At 41.5% G+C, this 25,091-nt stretch overlaps 1 protein-coding gene across 2 annotated transcripts in view; it reads left to right on the forward strand.

Moving 5' to 3' along the window:
* Positions 1 to 2,806: 2,806 nt before the first annotated feature.
* Mib1 (MIB E3 ubiquitin protein ligase 1) overlaps positions 2,807 to 25,091 on the forward strand; it is a 124,466-nt gene continuing 102,181 nt past the window's right edge. The window contains exon 1 of one of the 2 annotated variants that reach the window (NM_001107405.2): positions 2,807 to 3,715. In NM_001107405.2, coding sequence (NP_001100875.1) covers positions 3,487 to 3,715 — 229 coding nt within the window. In that variant the 5' untranslated portion in view covers positions 2,807 to 3,486. The remainder of the gene's footprint in view (positions 3,716 to 25,091) is intronic. The other variant, XM_039096931.2, reaches the window with a different exon arrangement.

Genomic DNA, 25,091 nt, shown 5'->3' on the forward strand with positions numbered 1-25,091 from the left:
ATGGTCACAATACTGCTGAACACCTGACACAGCAGGCTCCTCTTGCTAGTTGTAAGGAAAGGAAGGAGAGGGAAGCCACGTTTCGTCCTGCTTTTGCTGGAGCTGTAGTGGTTTGCACATGCTCCCCTTCTACAGGCTTGGTCTCCAGTTGGTGCTGTGTTTGGGGTGGCTTAGGAGTTGTGGCCTTGTTGGAGGAGTTATGTCACTGGAAGTAGGCTTTGCAAGTTTAAAGATTTGTGTCACTTCACATTTGGTTTCTGTTCCCTGCTTTTAGTTTGAGATTCGAGTCCTCAGCTCTCAATGTCCACCCGTTTCTAGTCTCCATGTCCCACCTGCTGTCATGCTGTCCTGTAAGCCCAGACAAGCCCTTTCTTCTGTAAGTTACCTTGTCATGGAGATTACAGCATTAGAAAGAAAACTAATACAAGGGAGATTTGGGCAGTTTCTGTTTACCTACACAGGCAAGCCAGTTTCAGCAGCTCCAGGATCAGGGTGTGTCCTGTATTCACCAGCCCTGTCTCTGGTAGGGGTATATTTCCCTGCTAATTAAGGTCAAAGTTCACCATTGTCGGGATAGTCACATAGCCTTGGTTAGGTTACAGCTTCAGCTTCCTTTCTTCAGATAAGAACCCATTCAGCTAGCACCTGAGATTCCTGGATTGCTTCCCTATGCTACTGAGGCATCTCAGGACCCTAAGCCTTCATCAATGACTTTTTGCCTACCCTGGATATTCCAACCCTGAACCCCAAAACTATATAATCTTTGATTCATCCCTAGTAAAGTTGGCCTGTCTCTCCAAACCTGGTCCTGGTGAATCATTATTAGCATTCATACTCACTGGATGTCAGAAATCCTGTTTGATTCTGTTCCCTTTGTTCTTGTGACACAATGAGCAACGACCCCAGGGAGAAGAGAGACCCACAGGGTAGGTGGTATTGGACTCCTTATCTCCATGTTAGTGTGAATAAGGGACCATGGCTGGTTGCAAAATAGTCAAAGTTCCAACAACAGCAGAAGCTGCTCAGTTTCAACAGTAGCCATGTGGTTCTTACGCCACACCCTCTTTTGCTTCTCTAGTACCAAGGGATAGCACTTTATAGTTTATTGCTGCCTCTTCATGTCTGCAGCTCTTCCAACACTATTTGTAGTCAATTCGCTATCTTAAATTTCTGCTGTTTGACTACTTGTGAATGATTTGAATTTTCAAAAGGGAAAAATAAGCACTCAGCTAGACTACATTTTCCCTCTCTCAAACAGGTGGACTTGAGTTCTAGATGATGGAGTGCAGCATTTGGAGTATGGACCTTAAGAGCTCTGGTCCTCTAGCGCTCTCTCGCTCTCTTGCTCTCTCTCTCTTATCTGTCTTAGGGGACAGTGGGTGAAGAGCGTGAAACCCTGAATCACCATGTGGAGGAAAGCATCCAACTGCTTCAGCCTACAGAATTCTTTGATTAAAGGGAGTAAAATTATGCCCAGCAAGGATGGGTTTGTCTGACCTGTGGTCAGAAGAGAAGAAATCTCTTGAGTTTAATGGCACCCAATATTTCCTTAGAAAACGGAAGATAAACTTAGATATGTTGTAAACATGACAGACCCACACATGATACCGCAACTTCCATGATGACTCGTATAGATTCTAGAAGGTACCGATGTAAACACCTAGGGATGTAGGAGTGCCCTAAGTTGAGAGAAGAGAGCATGGCAACTTGTTTAAAGATTTTAAAAAAATCATTTTATAATGTCTATTTTATAGGGAAACATGCACAGTGTGGAATATAACATCTTTTTAAGGAGTTTGAGGCTAGCCTAGGCTCCATGTGATCACGTCTTAAAAAGCTACTGTCCTGCAAAGACACCCACTAACTCACTAAGATTACCTTTTAAATGCCCTTTCAGTTTAAGAAAGTGGGGCTATTCATTTAAGGTAGAGTAAGATCCTTGGGTTTTATCTGCTTGTTTTTTGAGACATAGTCTTACTATGTAGCCTAGGCTGCGCAGAGATTTACCATCTGCTTGCTATAGTTTCCCAAATGCTGAATTTCAGGTGTGTAAAATGCTGGAATTAAAATGTTCTGTGGTTAGCTGGGTGTGGCAGTGCAACCGGAGAACCGAGGCAGCGAATCTCCAGGTTAGCGTCAGACTGAAGTACATAGAGAAATTCTGTTTCAAACAAAATCCCCGACGATATGGCATTAAAAGTAAATTAAAAGTAAACTCCAGAGTCTGGGAGTGTAACCCTAGGTTCCATCCCTATCATCCCCTTCTAAAAACCAATTTAAATATGTCATAGCAAATATAATCATAATATGATGAGTGGAGTCTGCTTATTATCCTGACCGCACTAAGTCAAGGCACATCTTTCAAAAGGCTTAAAAACACACCACCAGTCACCCTCTCTGGTTTAAAATGTTGGTTATTTGTACAAGGAATACTGTCACCTTTAATCTGTGCTGCCATATGCCCTATTCCTACTCCCGTTAGAAAAGAAGCCTAAAACAGTATGCAATCCTCAATTCACTCTCCGTAGTACACCAGGGATCATCAACGCTGACATTAGCAGAAAACCAGCCTGCTCTCATCCTCCTCCCCCGCCCCCCCTTTAGCTCTTCTTCCTCCCAGCCAATGGGAAGCATCAAACTATCCGGAGGCACCCCAGGGACCCGCCCTTCATCTTTCCCGACGGAGGCGGAGCTCTCGGCCTCCGTGGGCCGGACCGCGCGCATGCGCACTCCCTTGGCGTCCCGGGGACGCTTAGGGATCCGTTTCCTTCTCTTTCTTTCCGGGATCGGGCGGCCCCCACAAACCTTTCCCACCCTGTTGTCGCTGAGGAGCACCTCGCAGTCCCTCACGAGGCGCCGCTCGGGCCTGGACGCGGCGGTACCCGGATGTGGAGCCGCTCTCGCCCGGCGGGGACTCGGTGGCGGGGCGGAGCGCGGCGGCCTGCGCGGGGGCTGAGGGAAGCGGGCCCTGGGGCCCCGGCGCCGGCCGCTCGCCGGCCGCTAGCGCCGCTGCCCATCTCGGAGCCGGCTCCCGGGCGTCCAGGCCGGAGCGAGCGGCCGGGAGCCGCTGAGGGTCGGCGGCTCGCCTGGCCTACCGCTGCGCTCGCCGCCGCGCCCGGGCGAGCCTCCCCCGGCCCTCCGCGCTCCCGGCCGGGGGAGAGCGAGGTTTGCTGGCGGCCGTCGCTGTAGCCCGGCCGGGGAGTCCGGGGCAAGCGGCAAAGCCCCCGCCCACGGCCGCTCGCCCTTGGCCTGCAACCCGCCGCCTGCGAGCCTCCTCGGGCGAACCTCCAGTCAGTGTGGGAGCCGCGACGGCCACGGCCCGGCCTGGGCGAAGGGTTCCTCGGGGACCGCGCCGCCGCCGCCCCGGTGAATCGGCCCCACGGCCCGCGGGGCTCGCTGCCGCCCCCGCCGACTTCCAGAGTGCGGCCCGGGCCTAGCTCCCTCACGGCTCCCCCGCCGGCGGCGGCGCCCACTGTCCGGGCCCCAATGAGTAACTCCCGCAACAACCGAGTGATGGTGGAGGGGGTCGGCGCCCGCGTAGTGCGCGGCCCGGACTGGAAGTGGGGCAAACAGGACGGCGGCGAGGGCCATGTAGGCACTGTGCGGAGCTTCGAGAGCCCGGAGGAGGTCGTGGTGGTGTGGGACAACGGCACGGCCGCCAACTACCGCTGCTCGGGGGCCTACGACCTGCGCATCCTGGACAGCGCGCCCACCGGTAAGCGGGGCCTGGGGACTACACGCGTGGGAGAGAGGGCCGAGGGCAGCAGTCGGCTCTCCTGCAGTACAGTGCCCAGTCACCGGGAGTTTGAGCTTCCAAACCTGGTAAACAACTTGCAGAATAGGACATCCTTCCCAACCCCCGGATTGTTTATTTCCAGGACGCTTTCAAGTTTCCTAGATGAAAGCATTGCAGACAACAGATTCCCTCCTCTTCTAGGGCAGGGGCCGGAGAGGCTGTCCAATAAGCATTGACATTAATCAGCTACCAAGTGATAACTGTCTAATGGGAGGCTTGCCTTGCCATATGGTGTGGAGTCGCTCGGTGGTCTGTCTCTTGGTGCCTTTGCTTTGTTGAGCTAGCTGTTCTCTTCCCGCCTGTGACACAGAATGACTTATGAGTTTAGTTGGTAAATACCATTTGGGACTTGAAAATGCATTTTCATCGAAATTGTTTAATTAATATATCTTTGTCGTACGTAATAGAGGAGGGAAAACTGTGAGCTATTTGTGCTCGTGTGTGTGTGTGTGTGTGTGTGTGTGTGTGTGTGTGTGTGTGTGGTGCGCGCGCGTATGTGTGACTTTCCAAGAGGAGGATAGACATAGGAAGAGGCATTCTTTTTCTCTAGTTAGCATCCTGTCTCAATAACATGATATTAAAATTTTACATATTCATCCTGAGAGTTAGTGAAAATATTGGCTTACTCCATTATAGGTGTCTATGTTATTTGACACTATGATTTTTATATGTCAAACATAAGAGTTGTTCTCACAGAATATGATTTATTTCAATCTACTTTCACTTAGATCTACTCTTGATAACTATTCATTTAGAAAGTTCATATTGAACTTATATTACGTTTCAGAATTTTAAATAAGGTGCTACTAAGACAATCAATTTGGCAGAGCCTAAATATTGAAATGGATAATGCTACCAGCAGAAAGAAAGTTAACATGAGCCAACTCAGTTTTGAACTAGCAATTTATAAAATTTTGTTTCATTTTTAAAGAGGTCTAATGTAACCATCTTGGTCTTGGATGACATGTTGAGGCTGGCTCTGCACCCCTGATCCGTCTGCGCTACAGACTCCACAAATGCTGGATTACAGACATGGGTCACCATACCCAGCTGGAAATGGTGCTTTAGCTAGTTTTTAATGCACTGAAAAGGGCAGCCACTGTTAACCTGTTTCTTGTGTATTTTTACAGTTGCAAGCACAGATGTGAATATACTGAAATTACAATCTCTTTTTCCACTTAAATACAAATAGCAATAAACTATATTTAGTTTTCTATACTTGTATGTGTGCCTGCCCATGTGTGTCTGTGTGCATATGGGGTGGGTGTACATCTGGGTGTGCAAGTGTGTGGAGGTCAGATGTGTGGTGTCTTCTTTTCTTTGCTTTGCTTTGTGACAGGCTCACTCACAGAAGCTGGAGCTCACTGACTGACTGAGCCCTGGGGGTCTTCTTTTCTCTTTACCCCCAGCACTAGGATAACAGGCACGTATGGGAGTCTTGCCTGGCATTTTTTAGCACAGGTACCGAGGTTGGCATCAAGGCTGAGCCATCGCCCCAGCCCTCTGCTTCACTCTGCTTACTTCATCTAGTACTTCATACTGGTGATCATTCCATGTTGGTACTTCTATGTAGGTTTACTTTATTCTTTATAGGTGATGGATGCAGAGATGTACTTTCCTAGTGGTTTATTGACAGGTGTTTATACCTTAGTTCTTACAATGATGAAGTACTACAGAATTACAATTCTTCCTACTGCAGAATTGGAATTACTACAGCTAAGTGTGTACATAGTTGGTATTCTCACAGATATTGACTGATTGCCTGCAAAGGTGTTTGACCAGTTTCTACTCCCAGCAGTTGCATGTCTGTTTATGCACACTGTAAAGTTCTGTTTTTGTGCTAGCTCAGTCAGAAGTCTGACCATAGTATAGTTATTTGGAGGATTTTTAGGATCAGTGATTGTAGGTTTATGAAGAAATTTAAGTGTCTTTCTAGGGTGGAGGTATTTTTATCTCCGCACATTTATCATCTTTAACATCTGTGTTTACAGCACATGTCATTTCGATACCCTCCCATGCATCAGAGTCAGCGCTTATTTCCTCCCTCCTCTGTCACAGTTTTTCAGGACCATGTCCTATAGTACGGAGTCTGTATATTGTATTAGCACACCTAGTATGAAAGCATGTCCTATAGTGCAGAGTCTGTATATTGTATTACCACACCTAGTATGAAAGCATGTGCTTTTAAGGAGTCAGTTTCAGCGCCTTTGTTTACTTCAGGATGATGTAACATTATCTAATGGGAAGCAGCTCTTGGTAGTCTGATTGATTCCTTTTGAAAATGCTGTTTTGGTGCTGGGGATTGAGCTCAAGGCCTATGCTCTGTAACAGCTATGTTCTAGCGCTTAAACATTGGAAAACAGTTCTGCATGCAGGTTAGTAGCATTCATGTGGAATACTTGTTGGAATGTATCCTAGTTTCTGTGGTTTAATTTTCATCTATTAAATATTTTCTGAAGTATTAAACATAAACTCTTAGCTCTGGTTTTATCTCTAAACTTTATAATGCTGCTTTTGTTTTTGCTTCAAAATATTGAAGAATGATGTCCATTGACATTTTACTATACTTCATAAGATTTACCCTGTTATATTCTGTACTTCAGAGTTATATGCATAATAGTGAATATGACAAAATTCTGCTTTCACCTTGAAGTAATTTCGGCTTGCAAAAATATTGTAAACTAGTAAATTTTTCTTGGTTTCACTCTTCTCTCATTTAGAGGTCTCCTTTAACTTTGAGCCATGTTCCCATTCTTTGTCTTTCAGAGGTACCAGCCACAAATCATGTAGACTGTCCCTCAAACCAAGTTGTCTAATGTTTCGTCGTGATTAAATGTGGGTTAGGTTTTGTGGCAGCACTCTGGTGGAGATGGTCCCTGCATCAGGAGACTCACGATCCATTGTCTTGCTCCTGTCAACTTAGCACAGTTCTTCACCTCCTAGGACTTTTGTATTATCAGTGCAATGTCAACATGAAAGGTTTGAATAATGTTTTTCATGTTATCATGCCACCTTTGGCCATATGATGCCTACAAAGATGTCTGTCCTAGGGCTATTCAAGAAGGAGTTACTTTCCTAAGAGACTTGGCTACTGAACAGTTTTGTATAAAAATGTTCACAGCAGTGTGGATTGCATGTAAAAGCAAAAGAAAACAACTTTAAAAATATATACATAGAGTACATAATACTAGTAATAGTAATGAATGAGAGCTGTCCGTATTTGAACAGTCATCCACTCACTGATGGTGCAGGAGAGAGAGAAAGGGGACAGAGCTGTCAAATGTTGGCTGGAGTTGAGGATGTTCCTCAGGGGAAGAAGCCCTGGGTTTGTGCATCTTGAAGGAAAAAAGCCGTCTGATGATGTTAAAATGTAAAATACTACTATGAATTAGAGTATTTTTAAAATTACATTGTGCATGTGTGTGTGTGGGTTCTCTCCTACTATGTGGGTTCTGGGAATCAAATCTTCGGATTAGATCATCAGGCTTCTTTATCTATCATTTTTCCTGCAGTGTGCAGAATTTATGTTCTAGACTGATCAAACTTTAGGAAGAGGAACATTTGGTAGAAATTTCTATAATGTAACTTGGATCTTAGCGATACATTTGGCTAATTTGAAGTCACCAAGAAGATTGTAGAAATACATGGGTTATTAGTTTGAGGTTGTGAAGTTTATGGTCCGGAAGGTATAGTTGACTCTGTATCTTTTAAGTACTGGTTTTAGATGATTTGAAGAGAAGTATATTTTTACTCAGGATTTGTCTTGTCATCATTTGAGTGCAGTACTGTATTATTACCAAGGAGCATGGAGAGATGAATTAGGATTTCCTAAAGTTGCCTTTCTTATTCTTGGTATGTGTAAAAAAGGTGGTGGTCAGGAAAGTCGGGTGCATTCCAACTCCTCCAGTCATTGTTGGTCCAGGATATTTCTTGTGTTTGTGGATCTTTGTATCTTGTTCTACTCCTAGCTAAGAATGTTTCTCAGGTTCCATGTGGAAAACCCCACAGGTGTTTGTAATCAGGTTGTGTTTTAAAGCTGCTAACCTAGGATTAAAAGAAAGAAATCTTTAGGCTTTACTATAGTAAAAAAGTATATTGTCAAGGGGGGCAGAGCCTTAGGAGAAAACAGGGGTTAGGGAAGAATAGAGAAGAAGATGCCAGACAGGGGAGGGTGAAATGGCATTGAGATTGCTGCTTAGTGATAGTTTACATCTGCAAAGAAAGTTGATTTTGACTATTTAAAACATGACTTTATTATATCTGTCTTCTAAAACAGTGTTCTAAGTGAAAGTCCACTCAAATTTCGGGGGCAAGGATATTGGGAGGCTAGGGATGGAGCCCAGTGTCTTGAGTAATCTAAACCTGTTCTCTCACAGTGTCTGTCCTTGGATTAGATTATGCCATAGTTGGATTGAGGACCTAAGTCTACTTAGTAGACCTATATTAGTATTTCTAGATGGCAGTGAGCATATGGACCACACTGGAGTCTTTTCAAATGCAGCTTGCAACTCAGCATCTCGGATTGTACAGGAGTCAGCCTCTCCTCTTCTCTCTCCCTTGCCCCTTGCCTCTCTCTCTCTCTGTGTGCATCTATCTTCTCTCTCTCTGTGTGTGTGCATCTAACTTCTCTCTCTGTGTGTGTGCATCTATCTTCTCTCTGTGTGTGTGTGCATCTATCTTCTCTCTGTGTGTGTGTGCATCTATCTTCTCTGTGTGTGTGCATCTATCTTCTCTGTGTGTGTGCATCTATCTTCTCTGTGTGTGTGTGCATCTATTGTTCCTCTCTGTGTGTGTGCATCTATCTTTCCTCTCTGTGTGTGTGCATCTATCTTCTCTCTCTGTGTCTGTGTGTGCATCTATCTTTCCTCTCTCTCTGTGTGTGTGCATCTATCTTCTCTCTCTCTGTGTGTGCATCTATCTTCTCTCTCTGTGTGTGTGCATCTATCTTCTCTCTCTGTGTCTGTGTGTGCATCTATCTTTCCTCTCTGTGTGTGTGCATTTATCTTCTCTCTCTGTGTCTGTGTGTGCATCTATCTTTCCTCTCTCTCTGTGTGTGTGCATCTATCTTCTCTTTCTGTGTGTGTGCATTTATCTTTCCTCTCTCTGTGTGTGCATCTATCTTTCCTCTCTGTGTGTGTGCATGTGCCTATCTAACACAGCTGTGGGTGACAGATAGCAGAGTTGGCAGTCAGATAGATCACTGATTTCCCCTTATCCCCTCCTCTCTTTATAGTATAGTAGTTCAGAAATAATCACCACCTAGTTCCTTCACTGGGAGGATATTGATCATAAGATTAAAGAAATTAGCAATAAAATTTGTGGTATAACATAAATTGACCAGCACAGTTGTTTTTTATGTGTATTTCCTTTTATAATGAAATTACCTGGTTATTTAAAAATTCATTTCTGTAACAAGCATTTGTAATTTTTTTTTAAAGCTACACATAATTCTCTTGCACAGAGATAGCTACTTTGGTGCACTGTTATGTTAAAAATTTCTCTTTTAGCACTTTTTATGCTTGAGATTTTATTGGGTAGTTGTCCCTTGATATCTTTAGAGGATTGGTTCTAGGAATCCTTACTGTTTCCAGAACTCAAGGGTGCTCAAGTCCCTTCATAAAAATGGCATAGTATTTGCATATAAATCATGCATATCCTGTTTAAGTCATGTCTTGAATACCCATGACTAACAATGCAGAGTTGTGTATATGGTAGTAACGCTGTGCTACTTAGGGAATAGTGGCAAGGAGAAATTGGTATATGTTCAGCACATTTGCATTTTAGCTTTCCTGGTATTTGTAAAAAAAAAAAAAACTTTTGAAAATAATTGTATTTTGTGTATGTAGGTGTTTTGCTTACATGTATGTCTGTGTATCACTTGTATGCCTGGTGCCCATGTGGCCAGAAGAGGGTGTTGGCGTCCCAGAACTGATGTTGTAGATAGTTGTATACTGCTGTATGGATGCTAGGACTTGAACTCTGTAGACTAGGCTGGCCTCAAACCTGTAGATGTGCCTGCCTTTGCCTCCCAAGAACTGAGTTTGAAGGTGTGCACCACCACCGCCTGGCAACATAATATAAATAAAAAAGGAAAATCTCTCTAAGCAAGGGTTTATTCTCATTCACTGTTTGAAAACACACATCTATCATGGTAGCAGGCTGTGACATGGCTGGTCCATGACATTTGCATTCAGGAGGCGGAGAGGTAATATGTTTTTCTGAAAAAAAAAATTTAAGACACTTTTTTTTTTAGATTTATTTATTTTATGTATGCAAGTCCACAGTAGCTGTCTTCGGGCATCGGACCCCATTACAGGTGGTTGTGAGCCTCCATGTGGTTGCTGGGATTTGAACTCAGGACCTCTGGAAGAGCAGTCAGTGCTCTTAACCACTGAGCCATCTCTCCAGCCCGGCACTTTTTTAATATATATATTTTTATCATGTTTTCCTCCTTTTCCAGCTCTTCTCAGATCCTTCCCACCTTTCTTCCCACCCAACTTTATGTTCTTTCTTTCTCTTTCAAAACTAAAACAAACATACAAAAGACCCTTCACAAAACCAAAAATTGAAACAAGCAAAAAACCAGGAAGACCAAAAAAATTCCCAAACAAAAGAAAGTAAAACAAAAAGTCCACAAAACAAAACCATGGAGTTTTGGTCTATGATTGGTGAGCCAGTTACACTCCATTGGAGGAAACTGTTTCTTTTTTCCTTTGCCAGTGGGTATCAGTTGCAAATAGTGTCTTGTCATTGGCCAAGGGTTCCATGGATCTCTTCCTCTAAACACACAAAACATCACAAGGCATTGCCAAGGGTATTGGCTGCTCTCCACAACCTGATGGTAAGGCCCTGTTGCTGAAGACAACTCTTACTTAGGTCGTTGGATATAGAAAATTGGAGCTGGTACCTAACTAGAGAAGTGCGGTGAATCCTACTGGAGGAGGTAAGTAGACATCAGTTTCATCCGTCTGCAAAGCCCATGGCTACTGCAGACAGCTGCATGCACGATAAATTGCCACAGTAGCTTCACAAAAGTGGGAGTAACCAGCCACTGTCTGACTCCATTTAAGGCCTGCTCGCTGGCTTCCTTGGAACTCACACCTGACACTGCGGAGTGGGCCACAGGCCTATGGAAACCTACTACTGCTATTTTGTTAAAGGGACATAGCGATTAACTCCTGATAACATACTACTGTACCCATTGATAAGTGCCTCAGTCCACATCAGAGAAACTTCTTGTAGTAAATAGAAACTAACACAGAGAATCCCCTGTTGGACAGCATGCAGAGAGTGAGAGACTTTTGAGCACTCAGTCATTCCTAAATGGGATGTCTTTGTCAAACTGCTCTCTTTTTTTTTTTGTTAGGAATAAGATGAATTTATTTTGATAAAATGTACCTTTTTCTTTCTTTCTTTCTTTTTTTATTGAGTATTTCTTATTTACATTTCGAGTGTTATTCCCTTTCCCGGTTTCCGAGCAAACATCCCCCTAATCCCTCCCCCTCCCCTTCCTTATGGGTGTTCCCCTCCCCATCCTCCCCCCATTGCTGCCCTCCCCGAAACAATCTAGTTCACTGGGGGTTCAGTCTTAGCAGGACCCAGGGCTTCCCCTTCCACTGGTGCCCTTACTAGAATATTCATTGCTTCCTATGAGGTCAGAGTCCAGGATCAGTCCATGTATAATCTTTAGGTAGTGGCTTAGTCCCTGGAAGCTCTGGTTGCTTGACATTGTTGTTCATAAGGGGTCTCGAGCCCCTTCGGGCTCTTCCAGTTCTTTCTCTGATTCCTTCAATGGGGTCCTATTCTCAGTTCAGTGGTTTGCTGCAGGCATTCGCCTCTGTATTTGCTGTATTCTGGCTGTGTCTCTCAGGAAAGATCTACATCCGCAAACCGCTCTCTTTAAGGCTCAGGAGTCAATGTGGAAGAGGAGACAGAAAGATTAGAGGTGATAGATTCCTCCAAGGAAACAGGGTCTTCCAGGCAGAACAGCACTGATACTCATATGAACTCAGAGAGAATGGCAGCTTGGACAAAGTTCAAGCCAGATGATGTCCTAGCACTGAGAGAGGCAAGTGGACATGGGGTCCCACTCATAATCTTTCCTGATATTTCTAATTCATGGTCAGTTGGATTTGTGAATCCATGTTGACTCTACTGTTAAATACTTTTTCTGCTATCATATGTGTTTTCTGTTTGAGTTACAAATAATTTAGTGTGTTTACTATAGTAAATAAAGTGATTATTTTTTTTAAAGATTTATTTATTTTATATATGTGAGTACACTGTCGCTGTCCTCAGACACACCAGAAGAGGGCATCGGATCCCATTACAGATGGTTGTGAGCCACCATGTGGTTGCTGGGATTTGAACTCAGGACCTCTGGAAGAGCAGTCAGTGCTCTTAACCACTGAGCCATCTCTCCAGCCCCAAAGTGATTATTTTTGATGCATTAAGCTTGTGTACTTGTAGAGAAACACTGTTGCTTGGCTCTCCCCTGTAAACAAAGGATATGCACCTGGCTCTCTAGCTTTCTTTTTTCTGTACTTTGTCTTAGACATCTTTCTAGGTTAGCAGGTAGACATTGGTCACTGCTATTGTACTCCTTTTTGTGTTTCATTTTTCTGAAGAGTTGGAAATTTTTATTTTTCATCTTATATTTTTTTGATAGCTATCATTTACATTAAACTTGGGCTGGAGAGATGGCTCAGTGGTTAAGAGCACTGACTGCTCTTCCAGAGGTCCTGAGTTCAATTCCCAGCAACTACATGGTGGCTCACAACCATCTGTAATGGGATCCGATGCCTGGTGTGTCTGAAGACAGTGACAATGTATACATAAAATAAATAAATCTTTAAAAATAAGATTACATTAAACTTAAAGTATGGGTTATAGCTTAGTGGTGGATTGTGTGCTTATCATGTGGAAAGTTCAGGTTTTATCTTCTAGCACCAACAGAACAAAACAGACAACCTCAACAAACAACAGAAGTGTCGAACTTCACCGTTCTATTACTGGTAATTAGCTGGGTCTAGTGGCATGTGCCTGTACTCCCAGCTACTTTTGGAGATTGAGGCAAGAGTTTTACTTATTTTAGCCTTGGGATTGGAGATCAATGGGGCAACATAGCAACACACCATCTCCATAAATAAACAAAAATGAAGTTTTAGTACTTATAAGTTTTATTGTCTTACATTTCATATCTCTCCTTACCCCCTCTTTGGAAAAGTTCTTTCCCCTTTTAAAAAGAAAGAATAAATGCTTGAATACTTGCAGATTCAAAACTTGCTTTATATTATTGCCTTATTCTGCCCACTCATAAACCTGAATGATACTTCTTCAAACCCTTTCCTTTCAAAACTGTCTTCTACTAACTTCTAGCATTCACTTTGAAGATGAGAAATGCTACTGTAGGCATAGTACATAGTGCATAGTGCATAGTGCATAGTGCATAGTGTGATTATTGACTAGCTTGATGAAATACCGCTGCTATGCCTTACTGACTTCCTTGTGTGTGCATGCATACACATTTATCTGTGTTCTAGATAAATTAATTCAAAATCTCAGTTATACTGGAGGATCGAAAGATTTCTCAGTGCTGCAGGACTGGCAGAGTTAACCTCACTGGTGCTTGTATATTGGCAGAATTACTATGAAAACCAATCTACAGATTAGACACATTTTCATCAAAATTCCAAAAGCATTCTTCATTGAAAAAAAAAATACTAGAACTCATATAAAAGCATGAAGAACCTTCTATAATAGAACAATCCTAAATAGAAAATACAGTGCCAAAGGTTATCATAGCACCCGATCTCAAACTTACCAGAGCATAGCAGCAAACCTAGCATGGTGCTAGCACAGAAGCAGACACACTGACCAGTGGAGAATAGAGAAATGAGTGTGTACAGCTACAGCCATGTGGATACCCACACATAAAAGAGCGAAACTAAATCTTTGTCTCTTACTCTGATGTAAGCAAATGTACAGTGATGCACGTGCGTGCGTGCGTGTGTGTGTGTGTGTGTGTGTGTATGTGTGTGTGTGTATGTGTGTGTGTGTGTGTGTGAAAATGTCCTAAGAAAACATTGTAGTGGATACAGTAACTAGAACTGACAGAAAGAAAACTAAAACCACACCCTACCTTTTCTTGAAGCCTGCTTCTTTTTGGCTGAAAGTGTCACATTGTTTTATCTACTCAAATATTAGTATGTTCTACTGTTTTATGAAGAAAACTGTCCTGTTAATACTTAAGTTTTATGTGTGGTGAGGGAAACAATGAAGATCATTATGGGATGTGGATGTAACCTGCAGTTAAAGAAAACTTTTTGTGTTTCTATCCTATTTACCAACTAAGTGAGGAATTAGTGTGTGCATGTGTATATTTATGCTTATGCACTCAGTGTAGGTAAAGAGCACAGACTCGTCAGGCATAGTTAAAAAAAAAAAAAAAAAAAAAGCCAGGCTTTCTCTACGGCCTTGGAACTTGTGAAGTAGGCTAGCTGGCTGTCCAGGGCTCCATGGGCTCTGCTTGTCTCCACTTGTAGTTCTTGGCTTATAAATATGCACTACTTAAATGTTTTTGTTAATGTGAGTGCTGGGATCAAATTTAGGTTATCTACCACAGCCCCTTTTCTAGACTCCCATTTTCTTTCTTTTTTAGGTTCTCTCTGTGTAGCCCTGGCTGTCTTGGAATTCACTCTGTGGACCAGGCTAGCCTTGAACTAAGAGATTCCCATTGCCTCTGCCTCCTGAGTGATGGGATTAAAAGTGTACACCACCACTGTCAGACCAAATTCAGGTTCTTGCTGACTGAGCTATGTTATTGGTCATTTCTTACAAAATATTTGAAGTATTTGTTTTTGAATTTTAAACAACTCAATTAAAAAAATCTCCTGAATCTAAAATAAAGTAAAATTAATTTAGAATACAGATATAGTTCATTTCAGCACTACAAACTATATATGGACAGTTGTGGAGGCATGCATCTGATGACATGGGAGGACTGTGAGGTTGGGGCCAACCTGACCTCCATAGTCAGCTCCAGACTGGTTTGAGTACCTGTGAAGCTTGTCCTTCCCCTCATCTTAAATACCAGTTTCACATTGCTTCATCTGCTTTCTAAAGATGGGACAGTGTTTTCTTATTTATTGTCAGACTTCCCCTGTACGTAGGAGGGCTAGATTAAAATAGTTGTACTTGAAGAAGATCTAGGTGACCCAGTAATGACTATCCTTCTTTGCAGAAAAGGTGTGCAGTTTTAGAATACTGTCTATTTTGTAAATGAGAAATGGAACTCCTCTTTAGTTTTGGCTCTTTGGTCATTTATCTCAATTATTTTGGAAATTTGCTTAAGTAGGGTACCCAGAAGTGAGAGCATGTGCCAGAGGTGCACTGGCAGGGCCCTTGGGAAGTCCTCATGCTCTCAGGGACAACTGTGACTGACTGAGTTAGCTGACTAATTTATAATTAATAAAACTTATTTTACTCTTGGATTGGGGGAGTGTCAGAAGAAGTAAATATAAAGTGAGAGTTGTTTTGTTTTGAGACAAGCTCTCCTCATGGAGTTCAGTCTTCCATGAACTTTTGATTTTGCTGATCAGTTTCCTGATTGCTGGGGTTATAGGCACATGCTACATGTGCAGCTTAAAAGTTTTATTGGACTTCTACCATTGATGGGATTCATTTACTCCCTTTTGGATTGTAGAACAAGTTTTATGGTCTGTTTGCCTCATAACGTTTAACACCTTGAGGTTCACAGGAGCATTCTGTAACACCTCAATACAATCCTGTAGTGAAGAATATCTATATCCCCAGAGGAACAGCTATTACCTAGTCTGTTTAACCTCTTGTTAGCTTAGGTCATGGGTTTTCCATGAGTGAGTTTGCCGCTATGTTTTTAAAAAGTGTTTGGAGTTTGGAATTACACATAAGAAACTGGTTTGTCTGTCCTCTCAAGTCCTCTCCACAATGCTCTCAGACTTCTTGAGGCACCTCTCCTAACAAAGTGCCTCTCTGGGTTGTGCAGGGAAGTCTCTCTTCAGATTCAAGGCCCCATCATGATGCTAATAACATCTCTCCTGCTTGCTCTCCTCATTTAAAGGTCAATCAATTGAGCACCTTCCTATGGTTGTAAAGCTCACTCTCCTTATAAAACTCATTCTGAAGGTGGAAAGAGTGTGGGCATCTTACCCTGGATTTCGCAGGATTGACCTGGGTCATGCTTCTCACTTTGAAACTGAAAAGCAGGAACTGTGCACTATAGGTGCCTTTGGGGACAGTTCTTTGTCCTCCTAGAGCAGTGGTTCTCAACTTTTCTAATGCTACAGCCTTTTAATACAGTTCCTCATGTTGTGGTGACCTCAACCATAAAATTATTTTCATTCCTACGTCAAAACTGTAATTTTCTACTGTTATGAATTGTAATGTAAATATCTGATGTGCAGGATATCTGATATGTGACCCCTGTGAAGGGGTCGTTTAACCCCCAGAGGGGTCTTTACCCACATTGAGAACTGCTGTTTTAGACCATGTCTTTACCCATGTTCTTTTTTTCCCCATCTTTATTAACTTGAGTATTTCTTATTTACATTTCGAGTGTTATTCCCCTTCCCGGTTTCCGGGCCAACATCCCCCTAACCCCTCCCCCTCCCCTTGTCTATGGGTGTTCCCTTCCCCATCCTCCCCCCATTACCACCCTCCCCCCAACAATCACTTTCACTGGGGGTTCAGTCTTGGCAGGACCAAGGGCTTCGCCTTCCACTGGTGCTCTTACTAGGATATTCATTGCTACCTATGTAGTTGGAGCCCAGGGTCAGTCCATGTATAGTCTTTGGGTAGTGGCTTAGTCCCTGGAAGCTCTGGTTGCTTGGCATTGTTGTTCATATGGGGTCTCGAGCCCCTTCAAGCTCTTCCAGTCCTTTCTCTGATTCCTTCAGCAGGGGTCCTGTTCTCAGTTCAGGGGTTTGCTGCTTCTACCCGTGTTCTTAAGTGTGTCCCCACACTGCTGTCTTGTTCCATGGTTACACTGATTGAATTGTGTCTTTAGAGGAACTAGGAACACAGCAGCATTTTTACCATCGTACTCTATAGGTTGTAATTTTGGAATAAACAGGTTTTGTGAAATAGTCATATTCTTGTATTACCTTTAAAACTCCCCTCTCCCCACCACCCAGGGAAATGAGTTCTAGTTCTCTGCAGAACCCAGTTCTAGTTTAGTGTGTAAGTAAACTTCTGGGATATAACCACATAAGGTGGGATTTAAATAAGTGAGGAGATAATGTCATAAATAACTGCAAATAGCAAAGTCCAGATGTCCCTTCTCTTCCTCTTCCTCCTCATCCTCATTTTATAGTGTCTTTACCTTTGTACTTAACTTTGTTCAGAATTAATTTATATTATCAGAACACACGTGGGATATTCCAGAGCTAGGTTTATTTTTAATTTTCTTTACATTCATTTATTTTGTGTGTATGTTTATGTATGTTCCTATGTATGTGTCATAGCACTCAAGTAGACTTAAGAGGGCAACTAGGAGAAGTTGGTTCTTTCCTTTTGCCCCTTGGGTCCTGGGTATTGAATTCAAGCCATCAGACTTGGCAGTAAGCACACTTAGTTTACTCTTTGAGCTGTTTCATCAGCATCTGAGGGCTAACTTGATGGTGATTTTGTTTTTTAAAAACAAGTGGAGTGGAAACTTTTTTTCTTTTTTTGTACTTAGGAGAAATCATTAGATCTCTGGGAACTTTTCAGGACTAGTGATAGAAAATGATTAGAGTTGGGAGCTCTAGTATTTTGTTTTATGGTGCCTTAGGCTTCTCTCTCCTAGTCTCTAGGGAGCAATGGAAAATGCAAAAGCTGTTTCCGTTTTTAATAAGTGACTCTGGTTGACTAGGCGGATGTGTTAACATTAACCAAGCTACAGCCTGGTAAAGGTCTTTTTCTTAATCCTCCTAAGAATGTAGGCTTCATTTTGTTGATCACAAACTAGGCCATATGAAATGAATTGAGTGGGCTGACAGACAGGTCACAAATGTGGAGATTCAAATCTAATTTGTCAGTCTTCACCTCCTTGGCTGAAAGCTCTAATATTTTTATGTACATAATAAAATTGGAATAGGTCAGGGCGTACGCACAAGTGTTTGGTTTCTAAAAATCAAATAATGAATTTTGGCTTTTCAGCACAGTTATTTTAATGTATTCCCCTCTCCAGCTTTGGAGCTTGAAATGTAAACTGGGCTGACTTTGACTTTGCAACAGCCCCCTTGCCTCTGCTTCCCCAGTGTTGGGATTACAGATGTGTGACACTTTAAACTGGATACAATTCTTAATTTCACATCTTTATTAATTTTTTTTACTTCTATATGACAAATGCTAAAAATAACAATTACTAGTTTCTGATTACATGCTAATTCGACATTTTTTCTTTTTTCTTTGTGTAGCATAGTTATAATTTGTTGGGTGTGTTTGAAAAAAGAATAAAACAGGAATAATTTATACAGCAGAGAAGATAAGATTAGGTTGCAGATTTGGTTGAAATGTTTCCAGACAGTTCCTTAATGTGAAACACTAGTTAGCTGGGAAGTAAATGGTGTGTGTCTATACTATTGAAACAGATTTTACAATCTTTTAAATATTAAAAATTATTTCTCTTGGAATTTATTTTTACTATTGCAATTTAATGACTTATATCTTGAACCTACCAGGTCAGTGGGAATATACCCTAGATTGCCCTAGTGGGCAAGGGGAGGCTTCCAGAATACTGCTTGTCAAGGGTGAGCCTTGTTGTAATCAGTCCTGACTGGATTTGGACTTCAGGGTGTCACTCTAGGCAAGTCACTTCTCTGCGTCTTAATTTGTTCATCAATAAAATGGGATAATAATACATATTTTTAGGATTGTTGGGAAAGTTGAGTAAAATGTATGTAGGGCACCAAGTTTGGTAAAATAGTGGCTTTTATTAATAACAACTGGCATTTTAGTTAATTCAGCATTTCTCAAGAATAAGAACTAAAGAATATACCAGACAGTTGGTAGGTAATAAAACCTTTGCCCTTGGTAAGATTTTAAAATAGTTTGGACTTGAGTACACAATGCCCAAGAGCTTTCATCTTAAAGAGAATGTGAAATAGTTTACTCTGCAGCTATTTTTAGTGATTATGGCCTGAACACAGATTTAGGTTGCTGTAAACTTCAGATTCCAACATGGAAGCAGTTTCATGAAATTTCATAGTTTTTACAAAACAAGAAAGTCCTAGTTAAGGCAGGTTTAAAATACATTGGTGGGTGCATCAGAGAAGCAATCGTGGTAGGATGGAGTTTTTCTCTGGCTTTTAGGTTGTAGAAGCAGTGGTGTCAGTTCCAGGACCCCAGAAGGTTTGTGTCTACTAGTCACAAGACTTTAGTTTTGACACAGAAGTGGGCAAGGAATATAATTAGCCTTTGGCCCTGCAACATTGCGATCTCTCGAAATTCTAGTCAACCATTCTCTGAGGATAGTTTCTTTTCGGGAGTTTCATAGACTCTAGGTGGCTAATCCTTTCTGTAACAAATGAAAGAGTTAAAGTTTAATCGGTGTATAAGGCATAGAACTCTTTAAGTGGTGGCAACCACTTATGCCTCAGTAATTATGTTTGAATTGACTTTTAAATTATTTTTTTGATGTGAGAAATCTTTTTGTTTTTGTTGTTTTGAGACAGGTCTTTTCTCAGTAGCTCTGGCTGCTCTGAAAGTCACTCTGCCTCCTGAGTGCTTGGATGAAAGGCATGTGACATTATGTCCCTTTGATGTTAGAAATCTCTGAATTTGGAGAAAATTTCATGGGCCACAGGTGCCATGCTAGTTTACTGCAGATGTTTGTTTTTTATATCAAAAAAGTCTGAGAATTTGTTACATAATCTTTAAGATATCTAAGTAGATAATCAATACAACTACAATTACTACTACTACTAGTAGTACTACTACTAATATGACTACTACCGTGCCAATTTAGATATTCTTATCTCACTTTGAGTGTGCTTTATGTATTGAACTGCTGTAGGGAAACTTCAAGTTTGTTGTCTTCTCTTTATAGGTTTAATGTTTTATCTTAATAATTTGTGAGTTTGAGTTATTTTTTTAATGGTTTTCTTAAGAGCTTATTTTTTATTTTTTATTATTATTTACCGTGTTTAAATATTTCCAAGAAAAATGGTTAGCTATATAAATTCTTTGTAGTTGAACTTAGGAGAGATACTTTGAACTGAGAACAGATGGTCATTTGAATTTTAGTAGAATGAGTCAAAGCTTTTCTCAGGCCGTTGGTTTAATGGTGGCAGGTGTCTTCATAAAGCATGGGGGGAGAGAGCATTGACTCCGCAGGGTAATGCCACAAAATGCAGCAGCAAGGAGAAAAAGCACTAATGGGTTTAGCTAGGGAATTACGGAGGTGGGGTGAGGTGGGGTGGGGTGGGGTGAGGTGGGGTGGGGTGGGGTGGGGTGGGTGGGTGGGGTGTTTTGAAATGAAAACCTCAAGAAATAACTCTGCTGGAGCTAACATTCTTTAGATGAGAATGAATTGGGGGATCTTAGCATCCTAAAAGATCAAGTGAAGCATTGGCCTTGTTTGGTGCCCTTTCTTCTGCTTTAGGTTTTATTTAGCCATCAGGTTTTGTTTTAAAGTCCGTTGTGTTCTCATTATAGTCCCTCAGTGCCCAGCTTTGTTTACTCTGTTTTTTTAAATTCTCAGTGCTAGTCTGTTTCACAGCTGTTCAGTGGCTTTGTTGGCACTTGAACTGAGGGAACCAAGAAAGGATTTAGATGTGCTTTTGTGTGCACTGGTGGTTTTCCTAAAGTATTGTTTCATACCATGAATTGTAAATTGTAGAAGGTTACTTCTTTTCTTTTTCAATGTCAGTTGTCATTGTGTTTAAATGAATTCCTTTAAAGAAAATCTGTATGCAGTTTATGAGCTCATGAATGTTATTTCTGTACTTTGTAGAAAATTAACTTAGGGATGAAATATATATAGTTATGATAGTAGTTGCAAACTGCTTTTCTGTTGAGTTATCCTCTTTGCTCAGCTGCTTCAGCAGCTGCACAGTAGCTGTAGTGGGTATTGACTGGGTCAGTGCAGTTTACTCTTGGTATAGCAGACTACCTGGAGGTCTACTCTGTCTGTTCAGAAACAGCCATTTTGTGGATGTCTGCTGTTATTGGTATCAGCATGCTGATATTTTTGGCCAGCTTTCCTACAATGAGACAGATTGCTGCATATGATATGGATAATGTACTGGGAGAATGGCAGTGTCTTCATTTAAGTATGACATAACTCAATGTAAGGCTTGAAAATAGCAGCAGCTTGTGTGCCCACTTACTAATGTAATTAGTTGGGAAGTTTAGATTTTGAGATACCCAACATCTCACAGTTTCATTTACCTGACCTGGTTTTCCAGGTGCTCTTAACATTAACACATACTTAGTGTAGATTCTCTGGAAAGCTGCAAAGGGCAGTTCCTTAACAGGTTTTGGTAATTTTCTTTCTAGTTTGCCTATGGGGGTATATTATGTAATTTTAAAAATAAAATGTTTCATTGTAGGTATTTGCAAACTAGGTAAAATATTTTACCATGGCAACATTTTATGAGTTTTTTCCCATCTTTATTAAATTAGGTATTTCTTATTTACATTTCAAATGTTATTCCCTTTCCCGGTTTCCAGGTCAACATCCGCCTACCCCCCCCCCCCATTTTATGAGTTTTAAAACAGAATAAAATGTTCTTTGTGGGTTAATATAGTTTGTATACATGTGGTTCCATATTTTCTACATCTGTTAAGTTTTTGTCTTTATACAATAATTGAATATATCCGTGTCTTTAAAAGATATAAATGATTTGAAACATTTTGAAAATGTCCTCAGTGAAGGTTATATCAGGGTATTTTTTTTCTCATTAGCATTGGATAAGCCTGGAATAGTATTTTTACTTTTGATTTTTATTTTTGATCTTCTGAGACAAGAGTCTCACAGTGTAGCCTTGGCTGGTCCATAACTTGCGGCAATCTTCCTACCTCTGCCTGGTGAGTACTGGGATTATGATGTATGTATCACACCCAACTTTGGAATATTACTTTTGAACTATGCCAGTTTCAGAAATAAAATTGCTCTTCATTGTTTTTCTTTACCCTCAAATTAGAAAATAAGCAGCAGTTTGCTTCTAATAAAAGTTTAAAGCAATTTAGAAATGTAAATAATGGAAGGTGTGGACTGGGGAGATGGCTCAGGGAGTCAAGTGTTTTGCTATGTAAACAGGAGAACCTGAGTTTGGATTCTCAGCATCAATAGAAAAAGCGGAGAAGCCAATTTACATACATGTGCACAAATGTGTGTGTGTGTTCAGTCCACATGTGGCTTCTGTGATTTGTTTCATGCTTTAAAAGTACTCCTTAAAATTGTAACATTTGCCAGTTACCCCCCCCCTCCCCGGAGCTGGGACGGAACCCCCAGGGCCTTGCACTTGCTAGGCAAGTGCTCTACCACTGAGCTAAATCCCCAACCCCTGCCAGTTACATTTTGTTCATTTTTCTTGTTCCTGTGCTGCTGGGAATCCAACCCTGTGGAGTGTCAAGGGCAAGTGCTCTCTACTAATCTTTACTATTACTTTCATGATTTTCTTTTGCCCCTTTTAAATCATATTTAACTCTTTATATTTTTTTAAATAAAAAATTGTATTTACTTAGAAGTAGTCAGAATATCAACAAAACGGCCACTTTTTTTTTTTTTTTTTTGCAATCACAGAGTGGTATTCAGTGAACTGAACAAGAGTTATCTTCCTATAAGCTGCATCAGAGACCACTGAAGATGAAAAAAACACCAAAAAATAAAACCAAAAGAGAATAAAAAAAAAAAAACAAAAAAACCCCAAAAACCCAAACTACTGTCCCCATATATAACTAATTTGTGCTGTGCACCAGCAAGAACCTGTTTTAATTTCCATGCCAGTTTACAACCTCCAGACTGTACCAGGCAAGGTTAGTGGCTATTAAAAACACTACCAGGACAGGGCCATCTACAGACACATTGGGGAGTGTGTTAACTATACAAAAAAACACTAGACAGTTTAAAAACAAATCTTACACAGCCTCACATTTCAATTTTTTCTTTAAAAGGAAGTGAGTTGTGTACAGAGGGGTTAAATGCTTTATAGACAAGAAAAAAAAACTGCGCTAGAAACAACTTATTCATCTTCTTCCTCTTCCTCCTCTTCCTCATCCTCTTCCTCATGCCCATCGTTTTCCTCTTCTTTCTTTTTCTTGCTGTTTCAGCCTTGACTACACCCCTTTTTTGCTGCATCAGATTTTCCTTTAGCTCTGTAGGCAGCAATATCCCTCTACTTCTCCTTCAGCTTGGTGGCTTGTCATACGTGACAGTGTTGTTCCACATCTCTGCTAGTTTTTCCTAGTTTCTTTTCTTTTTTTTCCCATCTTTATTAAATTGGGTATTTCTTTTTTTTTTCATCTTTATTAAATTGGGTATTTCTTATTTAAATTTCAAATGTTAATCCCTTTCCTGGTTTCCAGGCCAACATCCCCCTAATCCCTCCTCCTCCCCTTCTATATGGGTGTTCCCCTCCCAAAACTCCCCATTACGGCCCTCCTCCCAAGAAACCTGTTCCTTGGGGGTCCGACCTTGGCAGGACCAAGGGCTTCCCCTTCCACTGGTGCCCTTACTAGGTTATTCATTGCTACCTATGAGGTTGGAGCCCAGGGTCAGTCTATGTATAGTCTTTGGGTAGTGGCTTAGTCCCTGGAAGCTCTGGTTGGTTGGCATTGTTGTTCATATGGGGTCTCGAGCCCTTTCAAGCTCTTTCTCTGATTCCTTCAACGGGGGTCCCGTTCTCAGTTCAGTGGTTTGCTGCTAGCATTCGCTTATGTATTTGCCATATTCTGGCTGTGTCTCTCAGGAAAGATCTACATCTGGTCCCTGTCAACCTGCACTTCTTTGCTTCATCCATCTTATCTAGTTTGGTGGCTGTATATGTATGGGCCACATATGGGGCAGGCTCTGAATGGGCGTTCCTTCAGCCTCTGTTCAAAACTTTGCCTCCCTAATCCCTCCCAAGGGTATTCTTGTTCCCCTTTTAAAGAAGGAGTGAAGCATTCGCATTTTGGTCATCCTTCTTGAGTTTCATGTGTTCTATGCATCTAGGGTAATTTGAGCATTTGGGCTAATATCCACTTATCAATGAGGCATACCATTTGTGTTTTTCTGTGATTAGGTTACCTCACTCAGGATGATATTTTCCAGTTCCATCCATTTGCCTATGAATTTCATAAAGTCATTGTTTTTGATAGCTGAGTAATATTCCATTGTGTAGATGTACCATATTTTCTGTATCCATTCCTCTGTTGAAGGGCATCTGGGTTCTTTCCAGCTTCTGGCTATTAAAAATAAGGCTGCTATGAACATAGTGGAGCATGTGTCTTTGTTATTTGTTGGAGCATCTTTTGGGTATATGCCCAAGAGAGGTATAGCTGGGTCCTCAGGTAGTGCAATGTCCAATTTTCTGAGGAACCTCCAGACTGATTTCCAGAATGGTTGTACCAGTCTGCAATCCCACCAACAATGGAGGAGTCTTCCTCTTTCTCCACATCCTCACCAGCATCTGCTGTCACCTGAGTTTTTGATCTTAGCCATTCTCACTGGTGTGAGGTGGAATCTCAGGGTTGTTTTGATTTGCATTTCTCTTATGACTAAAGATGTTGAACATTTCTTTAGGTGTTTCTCAGCCATTCCTCAGCTGTGAATTCTTTGTTTAGCTCTGAACCCCATTTTTTAATAGGATTATTTGTCTCCCTGCAGTCTAACTTCTTGAGTTCTTTGTATATTTTGGATATAAGCCCTCAATCAGTTGTAGGATTGGTAAAGATCTTTTCCCAATCTGTTGGTTGCTGTTTTGTCCTAATGACAGTGTCCTTTGCCTTACAGAAGCTTTGTAGTTTTATGAGATCCTATTTGTCAATTCTTTTTTTTTTTTTTTTTTTTTTTTTTGGTTCTTTTTTTCGGAGCTGGGGACTGAACCCAGGGCCTTGCGCTTCCTAGGCAAGCGCTTTACCACTGAGCTAAATCCCCAACCCCCTATTTGTCAATTCTTGATCTTAGAATTGGTGTTCTGTTCAGGAAATTTTCTCCAGTGCCCATGTGTTCGAGATTCTTCCCCACTTTTTCTTCTATTAGTTTGAGTGTATCTGGTTTGATGTAGAGGTCTTTGATCCACTTGGACTTAAGCTTTGTACAGGGTGATAAGCATGGATCGATCTGCAT

Source organism: Rattus norvegicus, chromosome 18, assembly GCF_036323735.1.
Source record: "Rattus norvegicus strain BN/NHsdMcwi chromosome 18, GRCr8, whole genome shotgun sequence".
Lineage (NCBI taxonomy): Eukaryota > Metazoa > Chordata > Mammalia > Rodentia > Muridae > Rattus > Rattus norvegicus.